This window comes from Podarcis vaucheri, assembly GCF_965113315.1.
Source record: "Podarcis vaucheri genome assembly, chromosome: 9".
Classification (NCBI taxonomy): domain Eukaryota; kingdom Metazoa; phylum Chordata; class Lepidosauria; order Squamata; family Lacertidae; genus Podarcis; species Podarcis vaucheri.
Window position 1 is genome coordinate 44,755,774 of NC_138767.1, and position 26,435 is coordinate 44,782,208.

The following is a 26,435-nucleotide window of genomic DNA, read 5'->3' on the forward strand; positions in this document are numbered from 1 at the left end:
TACACAAAAGACTTCTATTTCATTTCATGACAGCATAATTAACTTCAAATGGCAAATTCCTTTAATAGACACTTCATAAAAATACTTTATTTTAAAGTGCTATTTAAATGAAGGGAAAAAGTTACACCAGAGGACAGCTGCAGAAAATTCATCAACGCAGATTGTATCAGTAGCATAATTGAAGGCAGCAATACAAAATTATGTTTTGCAGCAACATATTTATAAACAAGAAAGCCCATTTCTTTATGGGAGCAGAGCTAGGCCTCAGAAACAGCACCAATTCTACCGGATTAGTTCTGGCCTTCTGAAATGTTTCTTTTGTCACTATGTCAGAACATAGCAGTTACATGGTGCTTTAGAGCACTCGCTTTCAACAAATGTGTCGTGAACCATAATTGGGTCGCCACCCCACTTAAGATGGATCACTGCAATGCTGTCCCCATTCAAAAAACAAAAAGAAAATCCTGGCGAATTGTTCTGAGCAAGGGTGAGGTAAGTAGTAATAGGAGCTTAGAGCCCCAGTGGCTATGAGTGGAATTCAACAGCCCTGCTTGCCCACTACATGGGGCAGGTTGCTTCCTAATTCCCAGCTAGTAGTGTGGTGGAGTCACTGTTCCATCTGGAGTTCTGTTACTTGAGCCGGCCAGGGCAGAATATGTGCGTGTGAAGAGGGCTATTTGTGAATTCTGGTGTGCCAGCTCCAGGCTGCCGCAGCAGAGAAAACACTCTGGCTGCTGGAATAGTTTAGGATTCAGAAAATCCAAGCCTGGTCCAATTCTGTCCCTTCTGCAGTGCCATTCTTTGGGGCTTACATCAGCTACGGTGGTGGGAACACCATTAGTGGCTGCCTGTCGACTGCCTATGCCACTGGTGGATGCAGTAGGGTCCTCAACCTTGGCTGCAGACACCCCTCACCTCCCAGACAGGCAGAGATCACCAGTGCCAGGTGGAAGGATATCTCCATCATATCTTACCACCACCACAAACATGAACACATGCGCACACACACACACAGCGAAGAGTAGGGCTCAGGGGTTAGAATTGATCTCTCAAAGAAATGGGTTCCTCCTATGGGATATCTGCCATCTTCCTTAAAAACTCTGGATTCTGGAGTTTTTTCTTATGAACCAATATTATTGCCTTTAAAAAACAAACAAAACAAAACCACTATATTCTCCCCTAACTAGGCAGTAGGGAAGCTTCAGCCACCTTGAGTGTATGGAAGCATGGGATATAATTTATGGTAACGAAATATATAGACAACTCCAAAGAATTGTGACACTAGTAAAACATTCTGCAAATAAATTGGCACATCATTTTCAGCCTCGCCAAAACATGATCCAAAAGCAAGGCCATCAGTTACACCAAGTTCAGTTTCAGAGTTAGTGTCTTTTATTCTGGCATGTAAGAAGGAGATGTCAGGTGTACTCATTCATTCCATGGCTGACACGTTAGATCACAGCTTTTCATTTCTACATAACTTAAGTTTTGGGTTTTCACTCTTCATTTTGGCCAGTCCTCACCATCAAGTTTGAAATGTAGCTCATTTCTCTCCCCCCCCCCCCGCCAACTTGTAATGCTTTCACTTGCAACATTAGTAACAGCAAAGGGGTGGGTTCCCTCCAACACAATGAATGTGATGTGTCCTAGAATAGCATTAGCTGCCATAGTAACAAGCTCTTCTCCAGTCAGCATCATTCACAGACAAGATTGTTGAAATTATTGTCCATATAAATGTTATCATATTTGTGTAATACTAGAAGTCAAAATCAGAGGGCTGTGGTGGTGTTTTCCAAACCTTTATTGAGAGTTTGGCACATACGCTGATGAGGATGGCTAACTGCATCATATCTAATCTAATCAGGATCAGAAACGCCTCACTCTATAATAATTAAGGGGAATGTCTGCGAAGCAATTCACATACTTAGCTGAAAGGTACTAAAATACTGGAAGTAAAAAGTACTGATTTGAAGATATGAATACAGAAATCAAGGCAAATTATTCTTATGAGGTCAATATGACTGTACAGAGGAATAAGGGTGTGTTTACGAAGACATTCTTGGCTTTCATTTTCCTTTTAACAGATGTACTCAGTAATATTGTTATAGCTTTTAGCAAGTGCATTTTGGTATGTGCAAGTCAGTTGCTCAATTTAATAAACATCTGTTTATTACCCTGTTTGAAAACAAGCATAGTATGGTTAATTGTTACACAGGAATGCCTTTAGTTGTTTATACAGATCATATCCAAGTGTGTGTGATGATAATGTGTCTAAGCCAAGATGAATTACAACAGGCTTCTCTTGCACAAACCATTATATTTATAATTTTTTTAAAATAAATATCTACCATGCCTTCTAATTAAATAAGTCACTGATTCTGCATAGCAATTTTAAAAAATGCATCTTCACTTCCATCAGTTTAAAGAGATCAAGTGTATCCAGAAACAAACTGAAAATGTTCCAATACAGTTTAAATCATTGAAGCTGCAAACCATTTTAAACACTCTGAAATCTTACTAGGGTATAACCAGACTTAGACCTGCAGCCATGGGCGTAGCCAGGATTTTTTTTGGGGGGGGGGAGAGCTGGGACAGGCCTTTTGTTGGGGGGGGGGATAACCTCAATTGGCTATTTGGTTGTGATTGAGTTTTATCTACTTTTTACTGTTAACATTTAACTAAAAATTTCCATCAGGCTTTTATTGGCACATCATATTTTCGCTTTATTACTTATTAGAGAAGACCCGATTATTAAATGCCAAGCTCATATTTGTGGCCAACTGACAATGGATCAGTTTAGAACAAAGCGACTTGTTCTTTTTACTACGTGCTAAATTTTAAATATGTGCGATGAAGAGAATCAGTCTTCTAAGAAATCCTTTCACTCCCACACATCCGAATGTGGTTGTAACAAGAACTATTCAGTACAAATCTATGCAAACCATTCATTAAAAAAGAAGCATTTTTTTAAATAAATCCCTCTTTGAATTGCTTATACTTCTCACTGAGAAAAGAAGGAACCTTCAAATAAAATATGTGAACATTTTCATACAAGCAGATAGTCTCACATACACCAACATATTACAAAGAGTGGACTGTATCACACCGAAAAGAAACAAATCTAGATTCTTCTGAAATTGTTATTGTCATATTAACTCACACATTTCAAAAGCAATTAAATATTTAGAAAGAAAACACAGAGAAGGTAAAAAAAAGCAAAAAGCAGCATGCTTTACACTGTAGAAATAGCTAGAAACTTCTGCTGGGAGAATCAACACTAAAATGTAAAATAATTAGCATAATGTGAAAATCTAGATAGAATTCCTAGATTCTCCTGCAAAAAAAGGTAACTTCCTCCCAAATGGGTGACACCTGGCTTGAGAGCAGTACATGTGAAAAGGATCTAGGAGTCTTGGTTGACCACAAACTTGACATGAGCCAACAGTGTGACGCGGCAGCTAAAAAAGCCAATGCAATTCTGGGCTGCATCAATAGGAGTATAGCATCTAGATCAAGGGAAGTAATAGTGCCACTGTATTCTGCTCTGGTCAGACCACACCTGGAGTACTGTGTCCAGTTCTGGGCACCACAATTCAAGAAGGACACTGACAAACTGGAACGTGTCCAGAGGAGGGCAACCAAAATGGTCAAAGGCCTGGAAACGATGCCTTATGAGGAACGGCTAAGGGAGCTGGGCATGTTTAGCCTGGAGAAGAGGAGGTTGAGGGGTGATATGATAGCCATGTTCAAATATATAAAAGGATGTCACATGGAGGAGGGAGAAAGGTTGTTTTCTGCTGCTCCGGAGAAGCGGACACGGAGCAATGGATCCAAACTACAAGAAAGAAGATTCCACCTAAACATTAGGAAGAACTTCCTGACAGTGAGAGCTGTTCGACAGTGGAATTTGCTGCCAAGGAGTGTGGTGGAGTCTCCTACTTTGGAGGTCTTTAAGCAGAGGCTTGACAACCATATGTCAGGAGTGCTCTGATGGTGTTTCCTGCTTGGCAGGGGGTTGGACTCGATGGCCCTTGTGGTCTCTTCCAACTCTATGATTCTATGATTCTATGAAATGGTACACCTGCTCTCAATGTTTAAGATAAAGGACAGTCAGGGAATGATCCAGCCCCTCCCCTACATGTATGCATGGAACTGCACATGAGGTGGGAGGCTGGAACTCATCACTATGGCGATCACTCTCTGCATGCATGCAAACCTACAAAAATATTTGAGAAATAAAATGTATTTCCTTTCCGCCCTCGAGACAGAGAGATGCATGTCCCACCCCTGAAAGAAAGGGGGGAAACATGGATTTTCTGTAACAAATGCCATCCATATAAACAAAACACCAGCCGATTACCAGGAGAAGTGGACACTTTCCCATCCTTCCGTCACTTGTGCAGATTCACATACTGCCAGCAGAAACCTTTGTGTGTGTTTGTATGTGAAGTTGCCGCTGGCAGGTAATTCAAAAGAAAGCACTACATTGTTTGAGCCCTTCTTTGATGTGTCTTTCCGCTGTATAAATGAATATCAAGAGGAACAGTAAATTTGGCAGGTGGGGGAAAAGAGATTTACAATTGCTTGCCTAGGCTGGCAGGTTTACTCTAGAATGCTGCTGCTTTCACAAACACCTAGCAACTACCGTGCCTTCAGGTGTAATAAGTTACTGTTCATATTACCCTCTGATGTAGTGCTCACCTTTTCGTATCTTGCTCAGCAGCTTGGTCAACTATGTTTAGTGGCCACAAAATGCAGCTATTTCTTCCTTACTCATTCAGACTCAGGAAATCAATTTCTTTCTCCATTTATTCAGAGTTTTCACCTAATCTGATTTTCATGCTCCAAATGACTATTATAAAACTTATTAATCTCCTTCCATAATCTCCTGTGCTCTTGGCACCACAAACATTATGGTGCAGACTGAATATCTATATCTTCAACCTGCTTTTGAAATGTGAAAATATATGGAAGGCAATTTGTCAAGAGTCTGCAAAATAAATTTAGAGACACACACACACACACACACACACACACACACACACAGGGAATGGAAGGTTTGAGAGAACACAATTCAGATCTAGTGAAGCCAATGGACTTTATACTGTTGACTTCAGTGAGATGTGGCTTGTTTCCAGAGTGACACATCTGGACTTGGGCTTGGGTGGGGAGAGGAGTATAAGGTAAAGCCTTGGTTTAGTACAGGGGTCTGCAACCCGCGGCTCCGGGGTGGATACTAGCGAGGAGAGGAGGCGCATTGTGCGCCCCAACACTCCCCACTGTGGCGGGTGCTGTACTGGCTGTGACGTCGCATGGGGGCGGTGTGTGCATTAGTCACGCACCGTCCCGATGTCACCTTCCCGCCCGCTGTCAGATCGCGGCTCCGGAGATATATTTGTTTTAAATGTTGCAATGGTTTTGCGGCTCCCAGTTTTTTTTCCCTTCGGAAACGGGTCAAAGTGGCTCTTTTTGTCTTAAAGGTTGCAGACCCCTGGTTTAGTACTATGAGAACAAGCCATAGTGATTCTTAGGCATGCATACTCCCTTCTCCAGTGCAGCCACAAAAAGGTATTGGGAAGCTTTCACTTCTGTTTTAAATTAACCACAGCTTTTTATGAAATCTGAACCAAGACAAAATATGGTTAATCTTAACTATGGTTTGCTGAAATGATTCAATTTCAAACCATAGTTTATAGCTCACTTGAACAAACCATAGTTGAGGTTAACCACAGTTTACTATTTAGACAACACAGCAAAATAGAAGCTCCCAGACTTTCTCCTTGTTGAGAGGAATAGAGGGCATGGGAGGGGTGTCTGCGATCAAGGCTTGCTTCAGCTCATTCTTGTAATGCTAAACCGCAGTTTAGTGTTAAATGAAAACATACTCAGAGTATTACAAAGCCCATTTAAACATGCAGCCCAATCCTACTCATGTTTACGTTCTACTGTATTCAATGGGTCTCACTCCCTAGTAAGTGTGCCTCAGATTACAGCAAAAACAGTATATGTCACAGTGGGTCTGCCTGAGAGTAGTTTGTAACTTACCTTTGAAATGTTACTTGAGCGGCTTGTTGAGCGGCCTGGAGATTTCTCATTCTGTAAAAAGAATAGTAAAGGTTTCTTAGCTTCTGTCTAAACCAGAAAATTAAAATTTGCACAAGATTATATTTTGCTTTAACTCTCAGCTTCTGAAAACGTACAAAGTTCATGTCATTGAAGGATTACCAGCTGGTATCCAAAGATCTACTTTAAGCAAGCTCAAGACCTCAGGAATTTTAGTTACCGTATTTCTTCTTTCCACAGCAGATCTTTATGCTTTAATCATAATTTTTACAATCCCCACAATCTGTTGTCCAAGAAAAGAAGTTAGAAGCCCCTTAGGGCATGTGGAACTAATTATGTGTTTTTTTGGTTTCTAGCCATTGTTTAAAATTACTTAATAAATGTCAAAACTGGGAAAGAGAGAAAGCTGATGGTCTCTGTAGCTTCTGAATGTTGCTTTGCACAGCTGCAGGCACTATATGTGGGACACCACCAAGAGCAATATTTAAAGTGTATTTACAAATCAAAGAAAACCATGTACATCTAGGCATAAAACTATCTTGACTCATATGAATGGAGCCTGACCCTAAAACTCAGCTAGATATTGTTATGTATGATATACATATACATACACACACAAGGAGTCAAAGGAAAGTATTGCTTAAGCCAGGGGTCCCCAAACTAATGTCCGCAGGCCAGATAAGGCCCAAGGGACTCGTTTATCCGGCCCACGGTGACCCCCGCCACCCGCTGCTGCCACCCGCTCTTACCAGCGCTGTGCTGCGTGGGTCGGAGGGGCAGCAGAAATAGCTTGTGCACATGTGCAAGCATTATTTTTGCATGCGCAAGCGTTATTTCCGGTGCATATCCGGGTCAGAGGAGGCCTGTGCACATGTGCACAAGCTATTTCCTGTGCTCCTCCGCCCCGGAAGTGTGCTGGAAATAATGTGTGCGCATGCACATGGGCACGCGCTCCTCTGCGCGATCAGCGCTGGAGACACCAGCCCAAGGCGCAGTAAGTTTGCTGACCCCTGGCTTAAGCAGTAGTTATGCCCAGGTCAGCAGAAAGATGCCTCCTAGTTGAATGGTACTTAACTGCCAACACAAGCGGGCATATATTACAGAAACTTGCTAATGATTAAGTCCTTGAGGGATACCAACCATCAAGCAAAGCTTGAATTTGTTATGTTTCCAGTAAGGATTCTAGACAACAACACCCTGCAATATCTCAACTATGAAGCCCCTATTTCTTTTCATCCTAAGAAGCAGCAAAAAAAGAGAAGGTGGTGATGTTCTGAGAGGGAAACCATCTTAGTAGGACAGATCATAGTTGGATGACCTACAATTTTGTCCTTGTGTATATGGAGAAACAAGTGCACCCAACTACAGACAAGTTTTTTCTTTGGAAAATTGGACAGAGGTGCAAAAGCCGGGGAGGTGGGGGGAAGGTAGAGGAGAATATCTAAAAATGGTTGTGGGCACAATGGGTGGGAGAGGTGCTTACTGGACTTTTCTGTGTACTTTTAAAAACATAACTGCACCACTGGTACAAGCAGCGATAGAGCTGCAATAAGTGGCTCACCATGTCTCCACACAATACCTCAGTTAGAATTGCTAAGCTAAAAACCTATGCACAAAAAAGAGCAAAATTATGTTCATTTCACAATGCATATGTAAAGATACTGCCATAAATATTAATGCATTTACAGATGTTACTTGCTAATTGCTAAGGCATATGTCAAGCGCATTTACCGTAGGTTATGAACATCTATGGCAACAGAATAAAATACAGTACTATTTCTATATTTTCCCCGTCAGACGTATCTCTTATTCAGCTCTGGAATTTTTCTTTAGTTTCCTACAACATTAATCAATGCATCCAAGTAACAACCTAGTTTTTGACTTGTCTGAGCATGTCACAGTCAACTTCTGTTGCTTCTTTGCTCATGCCTAAATCACCTGGAAATCATTAATAGCATGTGAGAGTGCACCAACATTTAATACTAGGTTAAGCCTAAGGAAGCTTGAGTATTCATTTGCAGTTTTACAAAAGGTATGAACAGCAAAGTATATTTTTGTTGTTTCTTTCACCCCCAGCGTGCAAACATGTTCTAGTTGCTGTGCAACATGTACACGGTACACTAGCCTGTCAGCTAAAGCATGCTTTTATAATTAAAATCATTTACACATTTCCAAGCACAATTTACAGGCTACACATGAGAGTCAGGCAAGCCAACTCTAGGGGGCAGAGATGTTGTCAGCCCCTTCAATATTCCTTAGCAAAGCGCTCAGCCCCCCCAAATATCCAAGGAGCAAGGGAGGCCAAATCGAACATAGTGCAGCATCAATGGAGACTGGCACAGCCAGGCGCAAGGCCTGGCTGAAAGCTGCACTGGCTCACATGGTGTCAGGAGATGTTGCACAGGCTGGTGCAACCTCGCACCACCCCAAGCCATTCCCTGCAGCATCTCCTGACACTGGGAGGACTTGCATGGCCTAGTAAAAGGCTGAACCGGCCTGTGCTGAATCTCCCATCACTGCACAGGCCAGTGCAGCCTTCTGCTACACCACGTCATTCTGGCCTGCATGGCGTTGGAAGATGTGTATGACATCATGTGATGAATGTCACGCAGATATAAGAAGTCAGGTCCTACAAAGGAGAAAAAACACCTAGCGATGTTTTCCATAAAGGATTTTGCTGGGCTTTCAGTCCGTGACTTCCTGGCTGCACAAATATATCACACAGCTTGCTTGAGATTTACTGTTTTCCACCTTGCCCCCCAACAGAAGCCTATAGTCCTCTTCAACATTTAATGATTCTGTTTTAGAACTCCTATTTCTGCTTTAGAAAGTTAGTGGTAATCTGTTAGTATTAACATGGTTACTTCTTTGGCAAGTATATATCAATTTCTAGAGAAGTGGGCATGTTAATGTCAAATAAGTGAGCAATTGTTATGAAAAGATGGTGTAAAAGCTATGCATGTAACAAAAACAAAATTATGACAAGGGCCAGTGTATATAAAAACAAAGCCTCACTCAATACTAAGTTCTATTGGGGTTTTTTTAAAAAAAAAAGAAAAAAAATCTAGAGTTATGAAAGAAGCAGAAGTAAAGAGATGCTGTCACCACCTTTCCAAACCACAAAGGAGAATAGGTAATTTTTTACACCAGGAAAATCTATAGAATGAGGCTCACAACTACCATCTTTGATCGTCCTTTTTTCCAGTATCTCAATCAAATTTAAGCACTTTGATTAGACTTCCTTCTTCCCATTCTGATTAAAGGACATTTATAACCTTCAAATGCAGTATACAAAACATATAAGAAAGAATGAAAGGCACATGTCTGTTCTTCTTTCCTTATTTAAAGCTTTAAAAAATTCTATTTCTGAAGTAAAGTTTTGGTTTGAAGAAACATGTAAGGGAATTCACACAACTGAATGTAAAGGGTACACAGCATATAAACTGTCTTGGCTTTTATATGCAAGAGATCAACAGGAGATCAGCAGGTGGCCAACACGAAAGCTCATACCAATAACAAACTTAGTTGGTTTCTAAGGTGCTAATGGAAGGAACTTTTTTATTTTGTTTCAACTATGGCAGACTAACATGGCTACCTACCTGTAACTGTTTTAACTGTAGCTCTGGGAGGAAGACTGTCATTATAGTATTGTTGCACACCATCCCAATCTCTGAGAGGTGTGAGATTCCAAGGTTTGTGTTTCCTTTTGCAATGAGGCATAGTGGAAATGACACCATGGGTGGTTGTCTTTATGATATGTGGTTTATTTGGACATTTATAAAACCTGAGCCTACAATAAAGGGGTTTGCAGCATCAACACCCCAAAAAGGTCTTGTTTCTCCCATAGCCACAGTGCTGGATTCAAACAGAAATCAAACATTGCTCTCAAACATTGCTCCAATTCTCTCTCCAGTTTGCTGATTTACCTGCAGGTCACACCCCTGCACTTTTCAACTCTAGACACAGGTTTCTTCTAACTATCTCTTCTAACTATCTCTGAGTTGAGGGAAGGGTCCCTACCCATTGCCATCTCGCACAGAGTCCCCTTTCCTTTCTTCTCTTTATAGAATCATAGAATTGTAGTGTTGGAAGGAACACCAAGGGTCATCTAGTCCAACCCCCTGTAGTGCAGGAGATGACCCATCACCCAGGTGATTCCCTCAATACAGGAAGCTATTTTAACATTTGCTGGATCCATGGTTTAGAAGGATCTTGCAAACTACTCCCCCCCCCAAAAAAAAACACACACACACACATAAAAGTACATACAGGCAACTGAAAATTTGTAGGATTTGATTAGTCTAGTCAATTGACATTTTGTCTCCTCTCATTGAACCTAATGGGGAAAGGGAATTCAACCCAAATTGGAATGAGTGGTGGGAATTAAACAGGCAATCTCAAGCCACAGTCAAGGTCAGTTGGTGGGTCTGTCCCGGTAAGTAAGTGAGCAAAGAAAAGGACAGAAGCAGTAGAGCTGGAACCTGACACCAAGCAGAGACCATAAAAGCTTAGAGGTGTGAGATGCCTGACAGAAGCCAGCAACTGAAATGACTCACAGAAGCTTAGGACTTCTCTGGGTAAAGTAAGTGTCCCAGAGGTAGCCTTCAAGAAAGTTCTAAAACCAATTCAGTAGGATTGCTGAGTAACTAACAAAGCAGAGTTTGCTGGCACTGAAGATTACAGCAGAAGTCCTGATAGAAGAGGCTGTGGACCTGAGTGAAGACTACAAGTAGAGTCCTCAATGCCTATAGGTGAGGAATTGAATCCCTTAGAATAGTCTTCTTAAATGTTATAGTGCGTAAGCCTTCTTAGTTAAAGAAACAGTATCCAAGTAAAGTTCAACATATGAATTAGTATTACCATCTTTTTACATTATTAATTAAAGTAAAATATATTTTGTGATGCGTTCCACTGCTTTGTACCACTCTTATGCATAGCTACTGATTGGTAAACCAAGGCATTTATGTATGACTTTGTATTTATACAAGGTGGCAGGAGTAAATGGGTTGGATAGATAAGTAAAAGTTTTCAGCCTGAAGTAGAGAAAGCAAAACAGCTAAATTGTACTTTAATAATAATAATAATAATAATAATAATAATAATAATAATAAACAATAGTGTCAGAGATGGGGGTCGTTCGTTACGATCTGGTGGCAGTGCGGTGGGAGTTGTGACAGAACTTCACCTAGCTCTGTTCTTAGTGGAGCAGAGATTTATCTACAAAATATAAATGTTTAGATTTGTTAATTTAGAAGACAAATTGAATTATTTGGGAGCCAGAATAGCTCGCAAGGAAATCCATCAGGCCATGCTAATTGGCAGACAACAGTCAATTAACATCCAAGATGAAAGAGTAGCCAAGTACTTGACAAACAGCCAAAAGCATTTCAGAAAGAAAAGTACATTAATTAAATACACAGAACAGAGGTGCCTCAATTAGTACAGAGCTGGAAAACAACCTTGTTTATTTTATTTACAGCACATAAAATGTGGATCTTTTTCATCCTGCCCTAACAGTACATTCCTGCACACTACTCAAAAATGAGTCCCACTGAGTTGGGTAGGACTTGCTCCCAAGCACATGGGTAGTGGATGACAGCAGAGCAGATTTGCTTTACAGAAGCCGTGGGGTCACAATTCATTCCATGAAATCCTTTTTAGAAAAAAGCAAATTTGCGAATAAGAGTCTTGGAAATCAGAGAGCTGAAAAGAAATGGCTGTTACTTCTGCACCTTATATGTTGATGTAGCATAAAGTGTAAAATAACTACAAGAATAGGTTTTGTTGTACCTAACACTTTCCTTCAATAATATTTTTTTGTAGCCCAATAGCTCTTTTAGCACTATTGCTAAATTTTATCAAGTTGCAGAGAGAGCCACATTCCTACTCTATGTCTACCTATTGTATATATTAAAATAGATGCAGTAGTTATTTTCCCACTGCACAAACAGGTTATTGTTGCATGCCAAATTTATATACAATAGAACACTGGATCTTACTTGCCCTGTCAGCTGTATTTATTTGGATATTCTGTATTTTGCTCCAAAAACAAATTTCATTTGCCATGAAACTCACTGGGGGACCTTGGGCCAGTCATCACATTGAAGGATTGTTGTGGGAATAAAATGAGGAGTGAGGTAATGAATGCTACCAAGAGCTCCTTGGTGGAAGCTCCTAAGAAATCGAAATATAATAAATTAAATATTCTATAGCATCCATCCAATGGCTGACCAGTAAAGGTACAGCAACTTTTTTTAAAAAAGGAAATACCTGGATGCCAAAATTATTCATGAAAGGGTACATTTTACAGTGGAACCTTGGTTTTCGAACGTAATCCATTCCAGAAAATTGTTCAACTTCCTAAACCAGGCATTGGCAAGCTCAGCCCTCCAGATGTTTGGTGACTACAACTCCCATCATTCCTGACCACTGGTCCTGTTAGCTAGGGATGGTGGGAGTTGTAGTCCCAAAACATCTGGAGGGCTGAGTTTGCCTATTCCTGTCCTAAACGTTCAAAAACGAAAACTGAAAGCGGAAGCCTCAATGCAATAGGGAAACTCAAAACAGAAGCTGTGTGGCACATTCAGCCAGTGGCGTAGCGTGGGGGGTGCCAGGGGGGCCGGCCGCACTGGGCGCAACATCTTGGGGGGGGGCGCGCCCGCTGCCTCCGGAGTCGGCGAAGAGCCTCCAGCGCAGGCTGTAGCAGAGCCCCATGTCTCGCGGAACCGATGAGCTGTGTGCGCGCCCGGGCTGAAGGCGTCCGGCAGGCAGCGGCTCTCAGCCCCGCGCGTCAGGGCCGCGGAGGACGCGCCAGGCAGCCCCTCCTCACAGCCCCGCCTCCGCCGCTGCTGCTGCAGCTGCTGGGCCATGTTGCATTTTCCTCGCCTCTCTGCCCCCCTCCTCCTCCGGGCAAGCGGCGTGGTTTGGGCGGCAGCGCCAGCGGCAACTCGCCTCAGATCGGCAGGTTAGGGGTTAGGGGGGGCGCAAATTACTTGCCTTGCCCCGGGTTAGGGGGCGCAAATTACTTGCCTTGCCCCGGGTGCTGACAACTCACGCTACGCCGCTGCATTCAGCTTCTGAAAATCATTCAAAAACTGAAGAGGTTCCACTGTATATGGAATTTGAAAAGTGAATGCTTAAAGGGTAAATGCAAATAAAAGTATCCTCTTCTCCCTCTCTATGGCCTATGAAAGCTATTTATTATGATCAAACACTGACCTCACTCTCCATTAAGATGCTGCTTTTACAGAGCTATGGCAGCAAACATCTCACATAAGCAAGCTCCATGACAACAGGTTATATTCTCTACCAATAAAAACTACTGTGTCCAAGGTTATACCTCTTTTTCTTCTTCCTGTGCAACTGGCATAATGCAGAAATATAAAGCTGCAATGATTAGCTATTCATTGTGAGATTACGCTTAATGACAAGATGTCTGCAACCCCCCCAAAAAATCAATGAAATAAAACTTTTAAGACATTATGATAGTATGTTCATAGTAGATGCTTACATTGTGATGGTCTTTATCTTGCCGGTTAAGTGAATATAGCCTTAATTTCTACTAGAATCCTTTCTAGTAGAAATCCTTAGCTGATGGGATTTGCATAGCTCTTTTGTAACTGAACTATGGGATAATCCATTCAGACAGGACAGCGGACCATGGGGATATTGGAAGTGTGCTGATGTGGCAAATGGTGTCTGCCCAGGCCACAGTTTGCCATGCCAAGATGCAAAGGGAAAGTGCGGTTTCTCACTAACAAGAAACTTGAAATCTCTTCTCTTTGTGCTTGCGGGAAGGGGGAAAGGGAGAATGTGTTGAAGGCCTATGTGATTCCTTTCCATATCTCCAGAACATAGTAGGATTCATAATACAAGTGCACTCTAGTATGTAGCCTTTTCTTAGACTTGGGAGATTTTGTGAGCTGGTCTGGGCTAGGTTTTGATCAAGTGATCAAGTGTCAGATGCTAACACAGTAACTCCACAAAGCATTGTCTAACTAAAAAAAAATTTGTTTTGGTAATCTTAGTGGCATCCTTGTTGTATCCACTTAAAACCACATAACACCACCTTGTCATTTAGGGCATAGATCACCTGACAGAGTTGCACAATGCGGTGCTCACTGTTATAGATACATTCAGCCTCAATTTTGTGTGGACCACACAGGACTAAAGGTTAGGGATGGGGCACCTCTGACCCATGGGCCAAATTTGGCCCACAAGGCTGTTTCCCCCATACTCAACTTCCGAACATCTGACATAATATGCATCATCGGGTGTGGGGCAGGTTACATGACCATTACATTGGCTACATGACCAAGGGCTCTGTGAGGAATTCAATCATGCAGCTAATCCCTATATAAAGCAATTTTGTTAGCCCCATGCTTGTGGCTTGGGAAGTTCCAAGTGTAGGGCTGTTGTCAGGGTCCAATAAGGATCAGGCCCACTAGACCAAAAAGATTTCCCATCCCTGCTATGGAGCTTTGCAGCACAACCCATCAATGAGGGTAACACCACATCAAACATCAGTTGCTTTCCTATATTCATTGAGAAATAAGTTGTTGAAATAGATAGACTGGAGGCATAGTGACAACTTTCTACTTTATACACAAATGTACTGAAAAATACTCACCACCCTCAATCAGAAGCAGCAGAGGATAGCCTGGGTAGAGAGAAAATGAGAGGATTTCTCTCCTCTCTGCCTGTGCAACAGCGATACCAGATCAATCAAGAGGAGGAGAAACCTAGCTGTCATTTCTTCAGCTTCAGAGAAAGGAAGAGGCCACTCTGTGGCCTGGTTTGCACATAACACTAAGGACATGAGTTGTTTAAGAAACCACAAGTTAAACACAGGTTGTCTCCAGATGACTTGAGAAACAAGTCATATTTCTCCCCAATGTTTGTTTTGCTTTCCAGCTACTCTTGCCTCTTGTCTTTATAGCTGGATGAATTTATGGAGTAGGGTGTTCAAACAATCCATGGTTAAGACATATTATGGTTTATTGCCAGTAAACACATAGTCCAGGAAATCATGGCTTAGCTGTGCAAACCAACTAGCTTGGCAGGCAAAGTCGCTGATAATAATAATTTATTATTTATACCCCACCCATCTGGCTGAGCTTCCCCAGCCAATCTGGGCGGCTCCCAGTCGAGTGTTAAGATCATGTGATGAAACATGTGGCTGCTCTACAACTCTGCAATGATTTACATTTATTGATTGATTGATTTAATAATCTGGCTTTGGGGGAGTTCTGCTTAAGTACAATATTTTTCCTCTTATCTATTTTAAAAGCTTATTTTTGTACAGAATACAACTGAATACAAAACAGCTTGGGGAAAATTGAATATGGTAACCAGATTGTTCAGTTTAATAAGGAATTGAAAATGCTAAATTGCAAATAGTGTCTTTAACAGAAGGAAGGCATACCTACTATATTACACGTTTTGTGCAAAATGCAATATTAAAAACTATGGTTTTTTTTAATTTTATTTTATTAGAAAAAAGATTCACGTTACACATCAAACATCAGATACATATATACATATCATTAAAAGGTAGAAAAAAATTAAGAAAAAAGAAAAGAAAAAAAGAAAATTACCAAGAAAAAACACTCGGAAGAAAATAAAAAAAAGAAAAAGACAAGAGAAAAAGAACAGTAAAGAAGACAAACTTCCGTTCAACTTGGTCCAGGATTACACAATCATTAAATAATCTTTGCAGTAGGAACTTACAATAGTATTTAACATCGACGGTGTTAATTATCTTCTGCTGTTGTGTTACTAATACCCATATTGTTCTCAACATAAATTAAAAATTTCTTCCATTCATCTTTAAGTTTCGTAGTATTATTTTGCCTTAATTTCTGTGTTAATCTCGCTAATTCTATGTATTGATATAATTTCACTTGCCACTCTCCGGTCGTAGGCATATCAGGGGATTTCCATTTTTGTGCAATTAGGATCCTCGCCGCAGCTGTCGCATATTGGAAAAAGGTTTGATCTAGTTTTTTTATTTCCTCACCAATCATACCTAAAAGAAACAACTCAGGTATCTTGGGGAAATTATATTTTAAGATTTTTTTCAGTTCATCATAGATCTTTCCCCAGAATTCCTTCACTGCCTCGCAGGTCCACCAAATGTGGAAAAAGGTCCCAATCTTCTCTTTGCATCTCCAACAACTATTATCAACAGTTTTATACATCTTTCCTAGCTTTGCTGGGGTCAAATACCAGCGGTACATCATTTTCTCTAGGTTTTCTCGGAGGGTTGCACACGCTGTAAATTTCATGCCCTTCCTCCAGAGTGTCTGCCATTTATTATAATCGATATTATGTCCAAGGTCTCTATCCCACTTCACCATCGTGCCCTTCACCAAATCCTCTCTTGTATCCCATTCTAATAATTGTTTATATAATTTAGAGAGGTGTTTATCATTACTCTCTAAAATTTCTATCTGGAATCTTGATTTTTTATCACTCATCCCCTGTTTCTTGTGCTCACTCCACAGTGCATTGATCTGATGGAAGTGAAACCATTCTTTTATCTTATCTTTCAACTCGTCATAGGACTTCACCTTCCAACCTTCTTCTGTCTTAATTAAAAGATCCTCATAGGTCCATCTTTCTCCCGTCATGTTCGGTTTTTTTATTTTAACAATATCCACTGGGGAGAGCCACCAAGGGGTCCCTTTTTCAATCAGTTTTTTATATCTATTCCACACCTCCAGTAGTGAACCTCTAATTATGTGACTAGAAAACCCTCTGTGAATCTCACCTTTCCCCTGCCACAGGTAGGCGTGCCACCCGAACCTAATATCAAAACCCTCCAGGTCCAATAGATCAGTGTTTCTAAGGGTGGCCCATTCCTTTAACCAGCTTAAACAAGCTGCCTCATAGTATAACCTTATATTCGGTACCGCGAATCCGCCCCTCTCTCTTGCATCTGTCAGGTATTTAAACTTTATCCTGGCTCTTTTCCCCTGCCAAATGAACTTAGTCATAATTCTTTGCCAATTCCTAAAACGGGTGGTGCCTTTAATTATCGGGATATTTTGGAACAGAAATAATAACCTTGGGAGGATGCACATTTTAATCGCCGCCATCCTCCCCGTCCATGAAAGCTTCAGCCTCTGCCAGATGTCCAGATCTTTTTTTATTTCCTGCCAAATCTTATCGTAATTATCTTCTACCAAATTTATATTTTTTGGGGATAGCCAAATTCCCAAATATTTTACCTTATTCACAATTTTTATACCAGTCCTTTGTTCCAATTGGATTTTGTTCTCATTGGCCAGATTCTTTGTTAAAATTTTTGTTTTCTTCCTGTTTAATCTAAATCCTGACAGTCTGCCGAATTCCTCTAATAGTTCTATCACCTTACATACACTGTCCACTGGTTCTTCCAGGGATAGGACTAGGTCGTCAGCATATGCCTTTAGCTTAAATTCTTTCTTTCCAATTCTTATCCCCTTCACACCCACTGCGTCTCTTATTCTATAAAAAGCAGGGGGGATAAAGGATAGCCCTGCCTTGTACCTTTCCCAATCTTAAATGATTTGGTCAGGCTGTTGTTTATAATCAGCATAGCCTGTTGTTCCGAGTATATTGCTTTGATTCCTTTCATGTAGGGGCCTTCTATACCTGCCTTTTCCAAACATAGTGATAAGAATTCCCAGGAGACATTATCGAAAGCCTTTTCGGCATCTATGAAGATTAGTGCGGCTGGGGTGTCTATCCTTGTATCTAAATATTCAATGATGTTTAATATATGGCGCACATTATCTTTCTGATGTCGATTAGGGAGGAATCCCGCTTGGTCTTTATGGATGTATTTCATTAATAACTTCTTGAGTCTACTTGCCATTGTATCGGCAAAGATCTTATAATTGTTGTTAAGCAAAGAGATTGGCCTATAATTTTTTATATCAGTTTTCTCAGTTTCTGATTTTGGAACTAGAGTTATGAATGCCTCCTTCCAGGAACCGGGAATTTTCCCTCCCTGGAGGATGTTATTGATAACATCTCTAAGCACCGGAGCAAGGAGTTCCCCTAATGTTTTATAGTATTTTGAGGGCAAACCATCCGGCCCAGGAGCCTTTCCATTTTTCATCCTATTAATAGCTTCCTTCACTTCATTTACAGTAATTTCCTTATTTAATTGTATTCTGTCCTCTTCCGATATATATTTTCCTCTTTCCTGCTCCAAATATCTTTCAATTTCTAATCTATCTTCGGTTCCTCTTTCATACAACTTTTCGAAAAACTGAACGAACCTTTTTTCTATTTCATCTGGGGCTTCTATGATATTATCTTCCATTATTATTTTACTTATCACGTTTTGCTTTTTCCTCTTTCTCAGCTGCCACGCGAGTAACTTCCCCATTTTATTTGCCGATTCAAAAAACGTCTGCTTCATATATTTGATTCTCCAATCTATTTCTTGGTTTAGTATGGCTGAATATTGGGCCTGTAGCACCTTTGAGGCACGGGTGGCCTCAACATCTGCTGGATTTGTAATCAATTTCCTCTCATAATTTCTCAGTTGTGTGAGGATTTCTTCTTTCTTTTGTTCTCTTAATTTCCTCCTAAAATTATTTTGTTGAATTAAGACCCCCCTCATGACCAACTTACTGGCATCCCATACAATATCTATGGTGGGTTCCCCCTTCAAATTCAAATCAAAATAATCTTTTAAAGTGCCTTTAACCTTTTATTTCACATCATCATTATCCAGTAGATTTTCATCCATCCTCCATCTATATTGTCCCTTAAGCCCACCATTAATTTCCATTGCCAACGCGCAATGATCAGAAAGTGTCCTAGGTAAGATTTCACATCTCTTCACCCTTAAAATAAGGTTTCTCGTCGTCCAAATTTGGTCAATTCGACCCCAACTTTGATGTGGTTCTGAATAATAAGTGAATTGTTTGGAAGTAGGGTTTTTATGTCTCCAGACATCAATTAAATCTAGGTTATCCTCTAAATCCTTAAAAGATTTCGGCAGTTTTCCTCTATTAGAATTCCCTCTCTTTTCGCTCCTGTCCAGCTCCGGTACTGGCACACCATTCATATCCCCGAGCAGGATTAATTTATGCGTTTCTAATTCTAATAGGATTCCTTCAAGTTTCTCAAAAAATTCTGCTCTATTTTTATTCGGGGCGTAGACCGTCACTACATTGATTTTTTCCCCTCTAAAATTTAGTTGGATCCCTAAAATTCTTCCTTCCTCGTCAGATTGTTCAGTTTAATAAGGAATTGAAAATGCTAAATTGCAAATAGTGTCTTTAACATAAGGAAGGCATACCTACTATATTACACGTTTTGTGCAAAATGCAATATTAAAAACTATGTAACATTTTCTAATTGAAATAAAATCTAACAATTGCATAGCTCACCTGTATCAGAAAAAAAGTTGCAAAGTTACATGTCATAGGATGGGTTTCACAAATTGTCTTTGCTGACTTATTGCATTTTAGGGAGCCTGAATCTGAATATGCTAATATAAAGAGACATGAGGCTTAAGATCAAATCATCAATCCACTGTCCTTTAGATGACAGTCTTTCATTTATTCTGAGTTTACAGATAAAAGCTTTGAGGAAACAATTACCTTATGTGTCTTTTCCATTAGCCATGCCGTACATGGAACTGACCAGATGATTTTTATCTTTTGCCACATGTATTTTTTTGTGTTAGCCTGATCTTTCATTCTCTGGACAGACTGGAGCATTCCCTTTATGTGGAGGAGGATCAGGAAGAAGTGTCCTTGCTGCATACTATAGGGGTGAGGTTGGAAGAATGGGTAATATAATTGATGGTGAAGCGGGGAGTGGATAAGATAGTACTGCTCATTTTATCTGGAGCCTAGTGGGGGCAGGGTTAGCTCTTGGTTTGGGTCCTAAAGAAGAATTCATTGAGAGAAAAGTTAGTAAGAAAGAGTAGAGAGGAGCCCTAACAGAGGGAGATGGGGATGAAGGACTTGGAGGACTGGAACTTGCTGTTGAGTGAATACGTTTACAGTTGCCAGAGATGTTTACCAATTTACAGGTGCTCACTGTATATTTTACATTTATTTAAAAGTATATTATCATTTTTTCCAAAATGTTTTGTTGGTGATGCTTTTCCTCAAACATATCAGGAATATATGCAATGGAAAGAGCAAGCGAGTGAAGGAGGCTAACAGCACCGATTGAAACCAGCAATATAAAAAAAAGCAATAAAATACCAAACACTGAATCACAGAATCATAGAATTGTAGAGTGAGAAGGGGCCCAGAGGATCAAATGGGTCAGTGCTCTGCAATGTGGGAATCTCAACCAAAGCATCCACCACAGATGGCCATCCAACCTCTGCTTAAAAACCTCCAAGGAAAGAGAGTCCACCACCTTCCAGTGGACTTGCTTCTACTGTCAAGCAGCTCTTACCACTGGAAAGTGCTTCCTGATGTTTGGTCAGAATCTCTTTTCTTGTAACTTGAAGTCATTGGTTTGGGCCATACCCCTTGGAGCAGAGGAAACAAGCTTGCTCCACCATCCATGTGTCAGCCCTTTAGATATTTGAAGATACGCCTCCTCTTTTCCAGGCTAAACATACCCAGGCTCAATCTACTTAACTTTTTTTATCTACAAAAATATCTTTTCTCCACAGATCAATTCAAATAAAAAAAAAACCAGCTCTACAAAATGACTGAACTAATTGTAAACCTTACACATTTTAGGAGCTAAGAATGTTTGAATGCTGAAGAGGAAGAAATTTTGTGAGGTTTGGAAACATTTTATGGCAACAATCAGAAGAAAACTGACTTCCACCACAAACTGCATCGAAACTCAGTCTCATAGAAAAAACGGACAGGTAACTCACACCTCTTAAGTTATTTGAGATGGAAAGTAAACTGTCTTATAATGCCCATTTATCATATAAGATAAGTGATGATATAATTATATGAAAATACATGGATTGTAAAATAAATTGCCATGAATACTTGATCAGCTAAAGAAGCTATATAAAAAAGTTATAATACGAGAATACAAACTGAATTTGGAATAATCGCTGCCCAGGTTCATATAAACTGTGTTCAATACAAAATTATTGATTGTGAGAGACCAAGGCAAAGAGTGATAGCATGAAGTCTAGAGCTCAGATGTTTTGGTCTCTCCCTAGCAGAGAAGTAATGAACAGTTATTAATTCAGAGTAAGCTTGCTCATAAGGCACTACCTTTTTATGCCTCATAGTTTTACTAAACCTCTGTGAAGTCTTATTTGCCTCTTCCATCAAAAGTTGCAGCAGCATCCATCCAATGACTAACTTTCTAGACACTTTTGCTGAAAGATTAGAGAGCAAGAAACTGCCTTGAGGAAAAAATGGGGAGCAGCTAAGTGCTCTTTAAAGAGAATGGACCAGATGCTGACTGGTAGTATAGGCATATAATTTTTCAGACTGCCATCACTGGAGCAAATTAAAGATGTGATTTATGCAAGATCAGTGCAGACACTGTGCACTATGACTCCCAAGGATAATTATTATCTGTGTTCTGAAGGACAAACTACAGTTCTATAAAGGTCACTAAGCACTATAGAATCTTGTGTGCTTGAATATTAAAGGAACAAAAAGAATACCCAAGGACCTGCAAAATGATGGATGAGAATAAACTACTGCTGTGTTTATAGCACTGTCATATATATGTTTGTAGCCAACCGCTGCCTTCTTACATATACTTCAAGTCACTTATATGTTACTTTTTCTTTTATGGTTTTATCTGTACAATGCCTAATAAAGGTTTGATTTCAATTTCAATATAGCACTGTCAAACATTATATAGGATTCTTACGTATTCCCCTAAATGATAGGCATCTATCTAGGCACTAGTTATAGCTCATTTCTGAGCATCACTATATGCCTAGGTACTACCTAAATCAGATCACGGCTGATAGCCAAGAAAGAATGAACAGCAATAAATGATAGGTGCATCCACACTTTTTAGCATGTAAAACCTGAACTCCATTCTCAGTCCTTGGCAACAGCCAGAGAGCTCTGGGATCCAATATAAACATTGTGTTAAGCATTTTAGTGGTCCTTGAGCAATACTAAATAGCAGCTACATTGGGGAGGGATCTAGATTTTGATTGAAACATTACCACACTTCTGAAATGGAGTGCTCCACAACTGATATCTAATAAACAACTGATACCTACCATAATAAACAATAGTTTAGACCTTTCCTTTCCCTCCTACAATGGATACAGCAAAACAATTTTACAAATATTCATTTTGATCATCATTTTCCAAATCTGAAGTCAATGCAATGAAACTAAATTCAGGACTGATTAAGAAAAATATTTCATCTGCTAATTTATCTCAAAGCACTTAATGTTTTGCTCTTATATTTATCATTTTAACTTCTACATTTCAAAGTACATTTTTTGAAACATTGCGAGTGATTTATTTTCTTAATGCTGTAAGTTCATTAATTGTAGCACTTTATAGGGCCCATTTGGTTGTACTAGCTTTCTCCGCTGCTCAACATTTAACTTGAATCATTTGCATTTAGAATCTTTTCAGCATTTTTCAGACAAACTTAATTTTCAGCACTAAAATAGCTAAACAAAAGATTTTTTTAAAAAAGACAACACAACACTTTCCTATCCATTCAATGCAAACTCATTGTTTCTATAAAAACACATGTTTTGTTTTTAAATGAACTATTGAAATTTTGTTGCATTGTTTTGAGTTCCTAGGCTATATGAAAAATTCTATGGCCCCAGAGTATGCATTCTATAATCAATGAATGCAAATAAAGTTTTACAGTTTGTTTAAACAAAATGTGAACTTCAGCAGCTATATTGAGGTGAACTGGAAAGGTGTAGGCAAGAAAAAGAAAGCTTGGGTTGATTTGTAACACACATTCCATTTTTACATTACCAACCATTGTGTTTCTCTGAAGCTTATAGTTACCAAATAATTCAAATCCCTTGTTACCAAAATCTCATCCCAGATCAACAACCACAATCTGTTTTATCTGTTAAATGGTTTCCTGCCTTTTTTCAACAGTTTTCTCAGTTGCCTTGAAGGGCAGTAGAGATCCAAGAATATAGGAAGTAAATAAAATGTGTGGCCCTAATAAAAAGGTAAAGGGACCCCTGACCATTAGGTCCAGTCATGGCCAACTGTGGGGTTGTGGTGCTCATCTCGCTTTATTGGCCGAGGGAGCTGGCGTACAGCCACTTTGAATAGTCACTTTGAATTCAGCACTAAAATATATAGAGATTTAAGGGAAGGGAAAGGATGCGGGTGGCGCTGTGTGTTAAACCACAGAGCGTAGGACTTGCCGATCAGAAGGTCGGCAGTTCGAATCCCCATGACGGGGTGAGCTCCCGTTGCTCGGTCCCTGCTCCTGCCAACCTAGCAGTTCGAAAGCACATCAAAGTGCAAGTAGATAAATATGTACCGCTCCGGTGGGAAGGTGAACGGCATTTCCGTGCGCTGCTCTGGTTTGCCAGAAACGGCTTAGTCATGCTGGCCACATGACCCGGAAGCTGTATGCCGGCTCCCTTGGACAATAAAGCGAGATGAGCGCCGCAACCCCAAAGTCGGTCACGACTGGACCTAATGGTCAGGGGTCCCTTTATCTTTACCTAAGGTAAGGGAAAGGGGGGATCTTGTCAATTGTAACAGGTTTTCATAAGTGCTCCGTGGTGAAATCCATGTGTTGTTAAGATACATAATAATAAAATATTAGCTAACTGCAGGGGCCTTCTGAATAGATGCCAATTTCACTATTAGTAGGAATGACATAGCAGCCTGTGTTTTGTTGGCCCCATATGGAAAGTGAGCAAGGTCCCTTGCAAAGAGGATTTGCAACTTAAGGTGTTAGAATATGCAGAACTTGCAGTTTTAACCTACAGAATAAGCGAGCACGAAGAACATATATTTTAAGAAGAGTGGGAAATATTGAATGTATGGAAAATAATTGTACACAGTTGAAAACGCTGGCAGCTTTAAAATAAATTCAACAGAGTAAATAATTAAGAATTAGTCCAGTAGCACCTTAGAGATCAACTAAGTTAGTTCTGGGTATAAGATTTCGTGTGCATGCACAATTCTTCTTCGTATCTGAAGAAGTGTGCATGCACATGAAAGCTTATACAGTACCCAGAACTAACTAAGTTGGTCTCTAAGGTGCTACTGGCCTATTTTTTAATTTTTAATTTTGACTGCATCAGAGCAACACGGCTACCACCTGAATCTAGAGTAAATAATATTTGATTTATGTAAAAGTGGAAAATTGATTTGAATAGTTATGAACCATGGAAGGAGAAGGAGGGAAGTCTTTGGATGTTTTAAAGTTTATAAAATAGTGTGTGTGTGTGTGTGTGTGTGTGCGTGCGTGTGTGTGTGTGTGTGTGTGTGTGAGAGAGAGAGAGAGAGAGAGAGAGAGAGAGAGAGAGAAGGGTAGGGGGTGGGGGGGGTGGCTGAGAGAGACGAATGACCGAATTTATCAGAAAATGCCCAGTCACCGTCTGTGATGCTTACATGAACTGAGGAAGACCTAAAAGTAATAATGGAAATAGGACATTTTGCTGCATAATGGTCTCCTGCTGCTGCTTAAAAGCCAAAACGAATAGTGACTCACTCATGATTATTCAGAAGTAGGAGATATTGATCTTGGGGCAAACGGCTGCAGTGACATTTTTATTATGCCAGGATATTGAAAGAAGCATAGTCATTTGCATTGTTATAAGATCAAGGCAGGTATAGTGAAATAGTTGAATGTTCTTCAAAGTACTGCATGGACCACAGCAACAGACCTGAACACTTCAGTCCACTCCATATGTATAAATTGCAGCAGAGACCACAGCTAAGTGTCAGTGTTGACAGCATTCCCTACTCTCCCTCCCTCAGTTAAAAAGAAAACAAAAGCAAGCTTGCTATGGGCTTACTTGTTGAAGAGGACTACGGAGGAATTTTACTCACCACACAATTGGCTAATTCATGATGAGATTTTTGCCTTCTCATAGCAACATGCATAGTTGGTAGATTACAAAGTATACTCAGTACTTTTTTTCTAGGAAAGTAGGTGCCTGTAATCACCACAAAGTTGTTACAGTAAATGCCACACTTTTTAACAACAACAAAAAGAGGTGCCAGGACTGGTTACCCTTGAGTGCTCCCTGAAAAAAGCACCGAATATACTTGTTTTGTTCTCAACAACAACAAAATGTTTTGAAGTTATTCTTTGTCACAACTTGCAATGTTGGTGGGGAAGGGGCAGGATCCATAGTCTAATAAGGCGACCCCCACAAGGGAGCTTGGGTGGGGCTATCCTAAGGCCTCAGCTCTACGTCAGGGGCTGGGGCTGGCTCCCTTGCACCCAGGTTCATGTGGGGGCTTACTGGAATAGCCTGAACCAAGCTGAACCATTCCCTAAATTCTGACAACTCCCTCCCTTCAGTCCCAGCCAGCAGGCTCGATATGCGACATTAGTCAGCAATTGGGCTACCCTAGTCCAGTATCCAGCTACATTATAATCATAATGGGGATTGACCTTGGCATAATCAATAAAAATTGTGTGCAGTGTTTGCTCCTTCTTGCTTGCATTCCTGGGCCTGAGGCACCGTAAGTTGATTATACTCTAAAATCAACATACAAACACACAATTACATCTCAAGAGAGAGACACGTTTTCATCTTTGTACATAAATGTAATGAAAGTAATAAGGGGCTCTCACATGGCACTCTTTATTCAAAACTATCCACAGGCCAAACAGCAAATGTTTATTATATGTTAATATGTAAAATGAACATTAAGGTTTTACACTGTTCTCCTATGCATGTCTAATCAGAAGCAAGAAAATCCCATTGAGTTCAACAGGGCTTATTTTAAGGTGAGTGTTCACAGGATTGCAAAGAAATGTATTGTACGACAAAGTTGTCAACAAACCGCTTATGCATTCTCTTGTGCAGCGATGTTCCACTAGGGCAAAATATTTCACCAGAAGAACAAGCATACAACTAACTGATTTTAATATAGCACGACACTGGATTTGGTCCATTGTTTTTATGTTACTTTATTGTATACTGCACTGCATAAACATTTTTAAATACGAAGTGATTTAGAACTGCATATATATAGATATAAATATATAAAACTTGACAAGTAATGTTTCTCAAGGCTGCACACACCAAAAGTGAACATCATAGTAGGCTGATATGCTACTATGCAAATTAGCGTCAAAACATCCAAGATTTTCCAGGTACCAACACTCATTAATCACAGGAGACTATGGATGAATAAATGTAATTCCTGCATCCTATGCAGTCCATTATATTTCAGTGAAAAGCAGACAAAATAGAAAATTGTATTGAATTTTCTCATGTATAA

At 40.1% G+C, this 26,435-nt stretch overlaps 1 protein-coding gene across 6 annotated transcripts in view; it reads right to left on the minus strand.

The window, feature by feature from the left end:
- MARCHF1 (membrane associated ring-CH-type finger 1) overlaps positions 1-26,435 on the minus strand; it is a 121,583-nt gene that overhangs the window by 40,014 nt on the left and 55,134 nt on the right. For all 6 annotated transcript variants that reach the window (XM_082237239.1, XM_082237236.1, XM_082237237.1 and 3 more), the window contains one exon: positions 6,046-6,096. In XM_082237239.1, coding sequence (XP_082093365.1) covers positions 6,046-6,096 — 51 coding nt within the window. The remainder of the gene's footprint in view (positions 1-6,045; positions 6,097-26,435) is intronic.